Below are 12,418 nucleotides of genomic sequence, written 5' to 3'. Positions count from 1 at the left end.
TGATTAAATACATGACCTTGAATGGGTCTGCTCCATAGTCACACACTGAACTTTACAGTAGACATTTGTCCTGGACATTGTGAATTCAACAGTCTTTAACTGCCACAAGGAAAAATGCAGCAACATACCGTGTACAAAGCAAGCAAAAAGATGTATAAAATGGACAAGGCTTAGATGCAAGAAGTTTACTTTTAGTTGCCTCCTAGTTGCAGCTCTAAACCTACACATGATAAGTGAATCATCCATCCCCTCCAAGTCTATTTCCCTAACTATAACATCAGGAAGATTTCTAACATCTCTACTACTCTACATAGAAAAGTTCAAAATGTCAAGAGATCAGCCAGGAGCTCAGTAAATGCCTTACACTCTTACATAAGTCAGCTCTGGGCAGCAGTGGGATCATTATTCCACAGGTAAATATGGATTTTCCCTTAGGCCCACAGAACAGGACAGAATTAGACCTGTTTTATTTGGGGTTCTTCCCAAGTTATTAACACACAAGTAGCAAAGAGTATTAATGATTAAAGGAGAAGATACAGCTGAAGAAAGCCATACTGCCAGTGAAAAAAAACGAATGGAGAGCCTAGTGCAAGAGTAACCTAAAACCAGACCTCAGGACCAGACAACAGTGATCTGTGGCCAGCTGGCACAGGGGCAAACAGGGTTAAACACTTCTATCATTATATTACAGTAGGTTCATTACCTGCTATTTGTAATGATAACCTTTGGGCATCAAGAAAAATTGAAATTATGTTCACTGTATTCAGTAGGGCGAGGAAACACAGTTTTTTGACTACTATCATTTAAACATTTGAAAAAAAAAAAAAAAAGCAAAAAAAACTTCGGGCTGGGTGTCGTGGCTCATGCTTGTAAACTCAACACTCTGGAAGGCCAAGGTGGGAGAATCTCTCTTAAGTCCAGGAGCTGGAGACCAGCCTGGGCAACACAGCAACACCCTGTCTGTCTTTATTCTTTAACAAACTAACAAACAAAACCCTTCGGTTATCTCTAAAAAACAAAAACGCAACCCACTGCCTAAGGGAACATTGCCTTGTCAGATGAGAGGTCACTATAAAAGCCTATTGTTCAGAAAATGAGTCAGTGACATCTTTATACACATAAGAGAAATACAGTAAAGCAATGAGAGCCAAGTCTGTGAAGCTTCAACTGCTTGTTACTTCCTTTGTAAGAACAATGAAAAGAACATGGTGAAAACTTCATCTAACATAACTTAAAGGACCCAGAATATTTCTGCATTTAGAAGGTGCCCACCTGGTTAAAATAAAACACTGCTAAATTGAAATTGTGGTTCTACTTTTAAGTTTAAAGTATCATTATACTGAGAAAATTCTGGTTTTATGTATTTAATGCAAAAATCATAAAACAACTGTTACATCAAAACATTCAATTATATACTGTGCTTCGGTGTATACTACTGGTGCTCAATAAATAATTGGTTTATATTTTGTTCTATAGGAGAGGAACAGAGTGAGTAGGCAGTTATTCTGACCAGGTCATTTATCCAAATCCAGAAAAATTCTGGACTCTGGAATTCCTGGAATCCTAAGATGTTCCTACATGCTTTATATGAAAAACCAACAACAATTAAGGTGTTTCTTCTCAGAGTGTACACATTTTTGTTCCAAAGTCTAAAAACCTTTCAAGGTTGTGTATCAATGACACCATTATACGAAGTATGAAGACTTTTCCTTGGACCTCAAAGTCATCACCTATACCATGTCTCTCCAACAGCACTCTGCATGGTCTACTCGAAGGAGCAGCTGCCAGGGGTACCTGCAGGTACCACAGCAACACAAAGGCCAGACACAAGTTCCCAGAAGCCTCCAAAATGGTACCTGTATTACAACCAGTCAAGTGGCTGCTTGCTTTCTAGGAAGCACCCTAAACACTCTGAGTGCTTCAATCAGCACTTGTTCACAGCCACTTAGGCCAACTGCCTAGAGCATGATGGAGCCAGCCTTCACTGAGACTCCTCACCTGAGGATTCATCCTCAGCATCTGAAACTACATTCTGCTTCCTTTCAGCTTCTCTAACTTAGTTCCCCTTAAGTTGTTTAGTTTTTCAACATATTAAGGAGGAAAAATATTCACCAAAACAATACTGGTAAAAGTCTCAAAATACACAGCAACAACACCTACAAACCAAATACAGATATATTTACTCAGTTACAAATGACTGTAATTTATTCTATTACAACACACATCTTTTGGGAAAGCCTTATATGTAAATTTTTAATCAACCAGAATAAAGACTATGAGCAGTTTTTCTTTTTTTTAAATGCTGCATATCTAAAAGGAAAGCCTCATGACATAAAAAAAGCCAGGATTTCAATCTATTCTGAGCATAGTCATTTAGAGTATAATGCTGAGCAAGCTAACATGTCAAATATCTCCTCTGGAAAAAACAAAGCAGCACTACACACCACCATGGGATGGGATGGACTGGATTAAAATAAGACCCACATCATCAGATCTCAGATATTTTGAGCATTTCATTCAAAGCAATCAAAAAGCAGAGTGCTATTTAATAATCTGCACCTCTGATCACAATTCTTGGAAAAAGCTCTTTAGAGGGCTAATTAAATTGATGAATCCCTCCCTCTTAGATTGTGCAGTCATATTCTTTCCACTTGATTTCCCGTCCAAAGAGATTCCATTACTTCCCACCACCTCATATGGAAACCCCCTACAATTACATCATTAGTACTTACATTCAAAGCATTCTTTGCAGCTTCTGCTTCTGAGCGACTGTCAAAACTGACAAAACCTACAGGCTGGGGAAAAAAAGAGAAATATGAAGAAAAAAAAATCAGACGATGTCTATTTTTCTAGGTCAAGGGTGACGTCAAACTGAAGAGCTAAGATAAAGAAATGACCACAGGCAATGGGCAGAAATAAGAAAGCCAAGTCCCGAAGAATCATGACTCAGTGGCTTAGCCAAATTTCTAACATGAATCAAAGGGATGGTGAGGGTAGTTCTTCAAGGGCACAGCTGGGGATTTAGAGAATCATAAAAAAATCTAGAAGTGGTTGAAAGGTGAACAGCAGTGAACAAGGGAATAGAGGAAAACTTGGGTTGGAGAGGCTCTACTTTCCTAAATCAAATTCACTGTACCTCAGTTTCTTCATCTTTTAAAATGGAAAGAGAACCGAATCACCTTTTGGTACACTGTAAGTGCAAGAATACAATGACACAATGATAAAACCCCTGAACTCTCACTGCATGACCAAAATTACAAAGTGAACATTCCTATCTCAAATCCTAAGGGATGCCTTAAAAAATCCTGTGCTGGCTGGACAGGGTGGCTCACGCCTGTAATCCCAGTACTCTGGGAGGCTGAGGCGGGCAGATCATGAGGTCAAGAGATCAAGACCATCCTGGCCAACACGGTGAAACCCCGTCTCTACTACAAACACAAAAACTAGCTGGGTGTGGTGGTGTGCACCTGTAATCCCGGCTACTTGGGAGGCTGAGGCAGGAGAATCGTTTGAACCCGGGAGGCAGAGGTTGCAGTGAGCCAAGATCGCGCCACTGCACTCCAGCCTGGCAACAGAGCGAGACTCTGTCTCAAAAACAAAAAAACAAAAAAACAACAACAAAAAATCATCTTCTTAATTAGGCTGTTCAGAGTAAATACAGAAAGGCCATAATCCCTTTGGACTCCCTATCTTTCAGTAGAGAAGGCTGCCTCCAAGATCATTCTTCTCATGAGCCAGAGAGATGAATAGTGATTGGAGAGGTGTGTATGCCAAGTGTTTAGCTTTAAAAAAAAAAAAAAAAGTATACAGCTACAATCTCTAAGCTTGTATGAACTATCAGAATCACCGACTACCACTTCCATTTTGTACATTCTCTGCTCCATTCTGGACTCGGGACTCTGCCTTAGTTTAGGGGTTTGACAGACAGCATGATCCTTCACTATCTGATATTCACAGATTATACACGTTTGTTTAACCTCATAAAAAGAAATGGGAAAGACTTGGGAATAAAAGTGAATTTAAATAATAAACCACTATTTTCATTGAACATACAAATCAATCTCAGTATACCACTGTGTTTATCTTCCTCTAGGACAGTCCCTGAAATTCCAGCTGATGATTATAGAATTATGAAGCATTTTCCTGTGCTAATTCCTAATACATCTCACTCTTTTACTTTAAAGACAAGAAAACCCTCAAATTCTAATGGGAATAAAAAAAAAGAATGTCAAGCCCCAGTAACATTACTGAAGAAAGTAAAAAAGTGATCTTTTTATGCCAGTTTGAAATTCTTACCTGTTTAGATGTGAGCTTTATAAGAGAACCCTCATAGCCCTGAAAATAAAGAAAAACCAAGTTTAGCCAAGAGTAACTGTAGTAATACCATTTTGTTCATGTAAAAGTAAGTTCTTTGTTGATTACCTAACTCCTCTTACGAATGTCTCCTAAGTTATCTGGGAAAGCAAATTACACACATGCATGTGCACGTGCACACACACACACACACACCTGTTTGCATTCTTGGGGCCTTTAAAAAAATATAAATCTATGGATTCATCTGTGTGTGTTTCTCTTCCTTCTTTTTTTTTTTTTTTTTCATGAAATTACACAATGGTAGAAAAATGAGTGTGTCTGTTAAAAGCAATCTTTTTGTTTTCTTGGTCTAGATAAGAATAGGGATTTTACAGAACTAGGCAAGGAAAGAAGGTAAATTTAATACAACAGGAAGGTCAGAGCATATATTGATTTGGTCATGTATCTGCTATAAAATAACAACAATAAAACATTAAGAATATAGTTGGGGCCTAGCACAGTGACTCACGCCTATAATCCCAGCACTTTGGGAGGCCAAGGTGGGCAGATCACGGGGTCTGGAGATCCAGACCATCCTGGCTAACATGGTGAAACTCCATCTCTACTAAAAATACAAAAAAATTATCCAGGCGTGGTGGCGGGCGTCTGTAGTCCCAGCTACTCAAGAGGCTGAGGCAGGAGAATGGCGTGAACCTGGGAGGCGGAGCTTGCAGTGAGCCGATGGTGCCACCGCACTCCAGCCTGGGAGACAGAGCCAGACTCTGTCTCAAAAAAATATACCTGGTAAAACTCCCTGATCACATTTTCAAAACTGCCAGGAAAGGTTAAGCAGGCAATGATGTTGAATTTTGTTGAGTTATTTTGCTTACTTACTGAAGGAACCAGTTTTCATGTTGCTATTCTGATTGGGACATGCAAAAATAATCCCTTTGGATTTTTATTCCAGCTCATGCTCAAGAAAGACAGAAACACTCCCTCCCTTTCACTCCCTCTCTTCAACCCTCCCGGCTCCTCAAGATAAGCATAACAAAATGTGTTTATTTCTGAAAATAATCAATAGCTGGTGGCTTGCATTAATGGATGACACAGGGGAAAAACACACCACTTGACATGATTGACCACTACACACATCAGTGCAGAGACAGATTTGCAGACTTGGGTCAGCCTCCAGGGACTTTAATTAAAAGAGGGTTGTCAGGAATGTACCAGGCTGCTGACTTTATCATCAGGGTTTCTGGGCAGGATGCTGAGATTGATTCATCCTTACATCTTCCCAGCAGAGAACTATGTTGCCAATTAGCTACTATAAACATTTCACCTCAAAGGCCTTGAGCTCTTATGGCCAGAGAGGTCATGACTCATAGCTCTGCCTCTTCCTTTCTTCAAGGTGTTCTATTCTGAAAAAATTGGAGGTTTAAACACCATGAAGGTCTCGAAGGCAAAGGACAAGTAGATATTTCACTCAAGTAAAACACCACTGGTAGGGATATACTGTGTTCTCAAGTCACAAACAGAAAAAGCAGTATAACATAATAGTTCAGAACAGAGAGGACAGAGTCAGACTGCTTGGGTTTGAATCTTGGCTCTGCCATTTTTTACGTGTGTAAACTTGAGCACAATTTATTCAACTGCTCCAAGTTTCATTTTCCTCATTTGAAAAAATGAGATTCACCCATTTGAAAGGACTGTGATGATACTTTAATAATTCATGTAAGGGGCTTGCTAGTGAATGTCTTTCTCTCTATACACACCAAAACATAACAGTATTTTACATACTAAGAAGATCAATTTGCTTTAAAAGTTTTCATTCTATAAGAAGGATAGAAAAATGGTCCCTTTTATAAAAGTACAACCCGGCAGAAGAAACTCAGGAAATTCTATAAAAGGTGGCACTCTCTTCACACCACCTTCTCTTCCTTTCTCACTTCCTCCCACCTGACCTGGCACCTGACCTCTGTTCCCCTGGGCCATCATCATTATTGTTGCATTAAAGGGACAGCTGTCAGGTGGAGTTATGTCCATTATGACATGGTGCCCTCTTGGCACATAAGCTAGACTGTTTTATCTTTGTTGGGTCTAACTGGCTGCCCCAGCAACCCTCCTTCCTCCTCCTCAACACAACAGTTTTTAGTTGTCATATCCTATTCTCTCTCCCTGAGAAGCTGAATCCTATCCTTCAACCTGTCATGCCTTTATCACTGGGGACCTGCTTCAATGAGGATGAACTTTAACCAGAAATCAAGATAGTCCATCACCTAATCATAAGTGCGGTCCCTGCCAGGCACTGCTAACACATCCACACTGACCAACTTAAGACTTCCTGAACATAGGCCCTTCCAGGGAAGGCACATATACCTTCCAGGGCCCTGATTCGATCAGCTCCAGCTTTCTCCTATCCTCCAAAGGCCAACCTTCAAAAGGTTTCTTCTAGGCCGGGCGCGGTGGCTCAAGCCTGTAATCCCAGCACTTTGGGAGGCTGAGACAGGCGGATCACGAGGTCAGGAGATCGAGACCATCCTGGCTAACATGGTAAAACGCCGTCTCTACTAAAAATACAAAAAACTAGCCGGGCGAGGTAGCGGGCGCCTGTAGTCCCAGCTACGTGGAAGAGCTGAGATCCGGCCACTGTACTCTAGCCTGGGTGACAAAGCGAGATGCCGTCTCAAAAAAAAAAAAGGTTTCTTCTTGGCAGCATGGTTATTTCAGCATAGTTTCTAAGTGCTTGGTGTCTAATTTACTATGAAGTTTTCAATCCTAGCAACATTAAGTATCTATCGAGTGATCTTATTTCCATAGGAAGGACAGGTAACTGCACTAAATATTTCAATAAACAACAGGAAATATGACCCTCAACTCATAACTAGGTATCCTTTAAAATTTTGTTTTACTTTGTTTGAAAGTTTTGCCATGGAAAAAATAATCGTGGTTAGGTTCTTAACCCAGTTCATAAAAACCTATTTACATTTCTGAAGAACAGTATCAACAGTACTATTTCAAATAATAAGGTATGAAATTAGGAATAAATCTTCACTAACATTATTGCATTTAAAATATAAATATGTAATTATGTAATTATCCTAAGTGAGACTATACATTAGAACTCAGTTGTTAAATCTCCTTTACTCATTAACCTTTTAAAAACATCTCTTTATGAAGTGCTTTCTCAAATATTTCATTTCTTGCTCCAAAAAGCCCTCAGGAAGCATACAGACTTTTGTCTCATTTTATAATTTCTGAAAGATAAAAAAGGTACCTTAAATGGTCTGAAAAGCAGATAGAGCTCCCGAGGTTTGATATCCAGAGGAAGGCCACTAACAAATAGGGTCCGGACCTGGAAAAATAAATTTAGGAAGTGATCAAGGGTGTGGACACTCCAGAGAGTTAACTCTCACCTGAAATCTCAAAAACATGTTATTCCAAATGTTCCACAACTCATACTAAATTCATGCTCTTTCCATGATACAGTGAATACTTCACTGTTAAGATGCCACTAAACCAACTCTTTTTTTTTCCCCTTTTTAAATTTTAGGGGAGACGCAGCTTTCTGTGTAATCTTAAGGTACATTCCCTAAGCCAACACTTGAATATTTCTATGTGAATTATTCAGAGTGAATTACATCTAGTTGATTTAAATTTACAAGCTAACTTTTCCCAACTAGCCATTGCACAGTTATAAAAATGTGAAGGATGGGGGAAGGTTCCATATAATTTGAATATTAGCTTAAGAAAAAAATGACATGAGCACAGTAACTCTGCCACTCCCCTGCCCTAAATATATGGTCAATATAATGTGCTTCAAAAATAATACAAAAACAATTTGTTTCCTCCTGCTTGTTTCGTTGCTGCTTTCCTCATAGGCATTAATTACAATATCTTTAATAAATGTAAAAGTACAGTTAAGCCCAATGCACCTAAATAGTAACCAAAATGCATTAATTCTGCATCTGTTCGGTTCCAAAACAGCAGGGCCAACCTCACTGACTATTGTTCCCACTGCGTTTTTTTGTTTTGTTATTTTTGTTTTAAAATTTTAAGTACTGGGGTACATGTGCAGGATGTGCAGGTTACAAAGGTAAACACATACCATGGTGGTTTGCTGCACAGATCAACCTATCACCTAGGTATTAAGCCCAGTAACCATTAGCTATTCTTCCTGATGCTCTTCCTCCCCTCAAGCCCCTGACAGGCCCAATGTGCTGTTTCCCATCATGTGTCCCTATGCCCTCATCCTTCAGCTCCCACTTGTGAGAATATGTGGTGTTTGGTTTTCTGTTCCTGTGTTAGTTTGCTGAGGATAATGACTTACAGCTCCGTCCATGTCCCTGCAAAGGACATGACCTCATTCCCTTTTGTGGCTGCATAGTATTCCATGATGTATATGTACATTTTCTTTCTCCAGTCTATCATTGATGGGTATTTGGGTCGATTCCGTGATTTTGCTATTGTGAATAGTGCTGCAGTGAACATACACGCACATGTATCTTCCTAGCAGAATGACATATATTCCTTTGGGTATATATCCAGTAATGGGATTGCTGGGTCAAATGGTACTTCTGCTTCTACATCTTTGAGGAATCACTATACTGCCTTCCACCCATTGTGTTTAAGGCACAATCAACACATAGGCCTACCATGACCAAGGTACCTGGCCACGGTGCCACTAATAAAAGTCATTCAAGACACATATGTAAATACATATAGTGCAAAGTGTAGGGTGTACACTATGTGCTTAGTGTCTACTAAAATACAGAACACAGGGGAAACACCAGAGAAAGCATCCAAATAAGAATCTAAAGGATGGGCATTTACCAAATAGAGCCAAAAGATGAGGTGGGATGCCTAAGAATCATAGGCAGAGAAAAGCATTCACCAAGGCAGTGAAGTAGAGGAAGAAAAAATACATTCTCGGGAAAGGGCAAGCCAAAACTAAACAAGAAGCTTGGGGTCAAACCACACAGAACATCAAAAGCCACTGGCTCAGGAATTTGATCTTGATTCAATAGGCAAGGAGTAGCTACTGAATTATCATCATATTTTCTATTTCTTTTTCTCTACTCACACGGATGCAACAAAACTGAAAACTTGATGCTCAACTGTTCAATTGTTAACCATGTATATACATGGAAAATTTTTCCTCAGTGAAAGACAGGGAGAATATTAGACAGACAGACAGACAGTGTGCTACCATGTCTGGCTAATTTTTTGGAAAGATGGGGTTTCACCATGTTGCCCAGGCTGATCTCAAACTCCTGAGCTCAAGAGATCCGCCCATCTTGGCCTCCCACAGTGCTGGGATTACAGATATAAGCCACCTCGTCTAGCTTTAGGCTTTTTGTGAGATTCCCAACACTTTTAATTGCTTATTGTTATACAGAAGTGCGAATCACCAAGCAAGGCCTGTTTACTGACCCAGCACAGCACCCAGTAAAATGTCATGCCATTTGCATGTGTTTGATAAACACGATAATGATGTAAATAGCCCCAGAATTCTGAATGCCTTATTTTATGATTTATAAACAGCTTTATTGAGGTTATGATTGATATATAATAAACTACACATCTTGAAAGTGTACGATTTTATGTTTTGAGATATGTATAACCTAAGAAACATCACAACCTAGACAATCTATCACCACCAAAAGTTTATTCATGCCCCTTTAATCCTTCCTCTCACTCTGTCCCACCATTCTCCACCCCTAGGCAATCACAGATCTGGTCTCTTTATATATATGCTTCAAACACTTACACAGAGGGAACCACAGAGTATGTTTTTCATCTGGCTTCTTTCCCTTAGCATGAAGTGAAATTTACTTTGAGATTTATCTATGTTGTTGAATGTATCAACAGTCTATTCTGGAGTGTGGATACACCACAGTTTGTTTATCCATTCACATGCTGACAGACATTTGGGTTATTCTAGCTTTGGCTTTTACAAATAAAATGGCTTTGAACATTCATGTACAAATCTTTGTATGGATGTATACTTTCTTTCTTTTTGGATAAACACCTAGAAGTGGAATGCCTATATATGAAAAGTACATGCTTTTTTTTATGCCCATCAATTCCTTGTCTTATGGTTCAGAACATGGTAAATGTTCTGTGTGCACTTAAAACAAATGTGTATTCTGCTGGGGCTGGGTGGAATGATCTATAAGTATCAATTAGGTGAAGTTTGTTGTTCAAGTTTTCTGTATCTTTTGCATCCTCACTTCCAATACCCCCAACTTTGTCACCAGATAAACAAGTTCCTGGGGGTCTTTATGAAGTTGGCCGAGGCAGAATTGCTGACAAGTGTCAAAGATACAAACAGTGAGGAAATCCTGCTAATCCAGTGTGCCCTCCCTGTCACCTGCAACTCTCCTCCCAGAGTCCAGAAAGTGAACACCATGTGTTCCACTTGGTTGTTCTGGTCAGGACAACCTGGGCAGAGCGAGAATATCATCTCCCATTCATTCACAGTGCCTGTTTTCTCTCTGACACTGTGCCAGGTGCTAATGGATTACAGGGATTTCCACAAAAATGATACGGTAAGCAGAACCTACGTTCTAGGTGTCATGGTGCCATTTATCTAGTGGTGCATCTTACCATGTGATAAATATGAATTAGAATTTGAGGAGTTAACCTAGAAAATAAACTATTATTTATGACATTGTTATAGAGAAAAGAGCATCATAAACGTCAATTTACCAACAGAGGTTACTTGAAATCTGGGGATTATCAACAAAAGGTTACTTAATATAAATTAAAGTTCATCTGTATCATACAATGAAATACTACACAGCCAATAAAAATGCTGTTCAAGAAAAAAGTACATATAGTTCCACTTTGTTTTATAAAGTAGCCAACATATAAGTATTGATAAAGGAAAAAAATTTATCTTATAGTATGTGTACTCAAATATTTCTATCATTTAGCTCTCAATGGTATAGTAACTGATTTTAATGTTTATTAGCTTATTTGTATTTTCCATCTTTCTAAAATAAATATGCATTAAATACTGTAAGTTTATTTTATTCGGTTGAGAACTACCTCAATTTATTACCTCCCTTTCTTTAAGGGACTAAAGACAAAGTCGATATTTATATCAGTATTATATTATAAAGTTTATGGAGGAACTTCTTTCTTAGGTAAATATTCCATAATGGAAAGTGAAGAGATTCTTATCTTAGTGTTTCAATAGAAAATTGCTATACATAGGGAAAAAGAATATCCGAGCTCCTGTCAGGCCTAAGTTTGCCATTCACCCATAGATGCCAAGAGGCTCAAAGCAACTCTGTTTTGTTCATCAAACTGGAGACAGATCAGATGTTTGGCATTTTATTTAAACATGGACGAGACTTAGGTTTCCTAGAATCTCATGAAGTCCACTATTGTTTCAGAAATCTACCAGAATATCTCATCTCACTCACTGAGATTCTTTCCTCCAGCAGAACAGACTGACAAGGGGGAAATAATTTCTGAATACTTACATTATGTATTTGATTCCAACTAGAGGTCACTTAAATCCAAGAGCATAATGTGCTTGGAATCCTAGAGACCTCCTCAGACTAGGAAAGTCATCAAGCAAGTTTTTAAAAAATCATGAATAATGAATGGAAAAAACAGCTTCCTGAAGATCAAATTCATGCTTTTCTATGGTGATTGGGATCTAGAATCACAGATTTTTTTCTTTTTTTTTTTTGAGATGGAATCTCGCTTTGTTGCCCAGGCTGGAGTGCAATGGCGCAATCTTGGCTTACTGAGACTTCTGTCTCCCGGGTTCAAGCCATTCTCCTGCCTCAGCCTCCCGAGTAGCTGGGATTACAGGTGCTCACCACCACACTCAGCTAATTTTTGTATTTTTAGTAGAGATGGGGTTTCACCATGTTGGCCAGCCTGGTCTCGAACTCCTGACCTCAGGTGATCTGCCCGTGCTGGCCTCCCAAAGTGCTGGGATTATAGGTGTGAGCCACCGTGCCTGGCCTAGAAACACAGAAAAATTTTAAAATATTTTAGTTTCCCTACTCTAAAAAGTATATTACCATCATACTTTTCATCTGAGCCACTAAAGGGCACTTTAGAGTTTTGCCTTTGCTAAGCCTACTGAATTCATAAAGACATGATT

At 39.1% G+C, this 12,418-nt stretch overlaps 1 protein-coding gene across 3 annotated transcripts in view; it reads right to left on the bottom strand.

Annotated features, from left to right (window-relative positions):
• The window catches only part of RBPMS (RNA binding protein, mRNA processing factor), a 188,128-nt gene that overhangs the window by 91,780 nt on the left and 83,930 nt on the right, over positions 1–12,418 (bottom strand). For all 3 annotated transcript variants that reach the window (XM_007962084.3, XM_007962085.3, XM_007962088.3), the window contains exons 2-4: positions 7,568–7,645; positions 4,297–4,335; positions 2,733–2,795 (exon numbers count right to left, since the gene is read on the bottom strand). In XM_007962084.3, coding sequence (XP_007960275.1) covers positions 2,733–2,795; positions 4,297–4,335; positions 7,568–7,645 — 180 coding nt within the window. The remainder of the gene's footprint in view (positions 1–2,732; positions 2,796–4,296; positions 4,336–7,567; positions 7,646–12,418) is intronic.

This window comes from Chlorocebus sabaeus, chromosome 8 (assembly GCF_047675955.1).
Source record: "Chlorocebus sabaeus isolate Y175 chromosome 8, mChlSab1.0.hap1, whole genome shotgun sequence".
Taxonomy (NCBI): Eukaryota; Metazoa; Chordata; class Mammalia; order Primates; family Cercopithecidae; genus Chlorocebus; species Chlorocebus sabaeus.
This window is presented reverse-complemented; position numbering and strand designations above follow the sequence as displayed.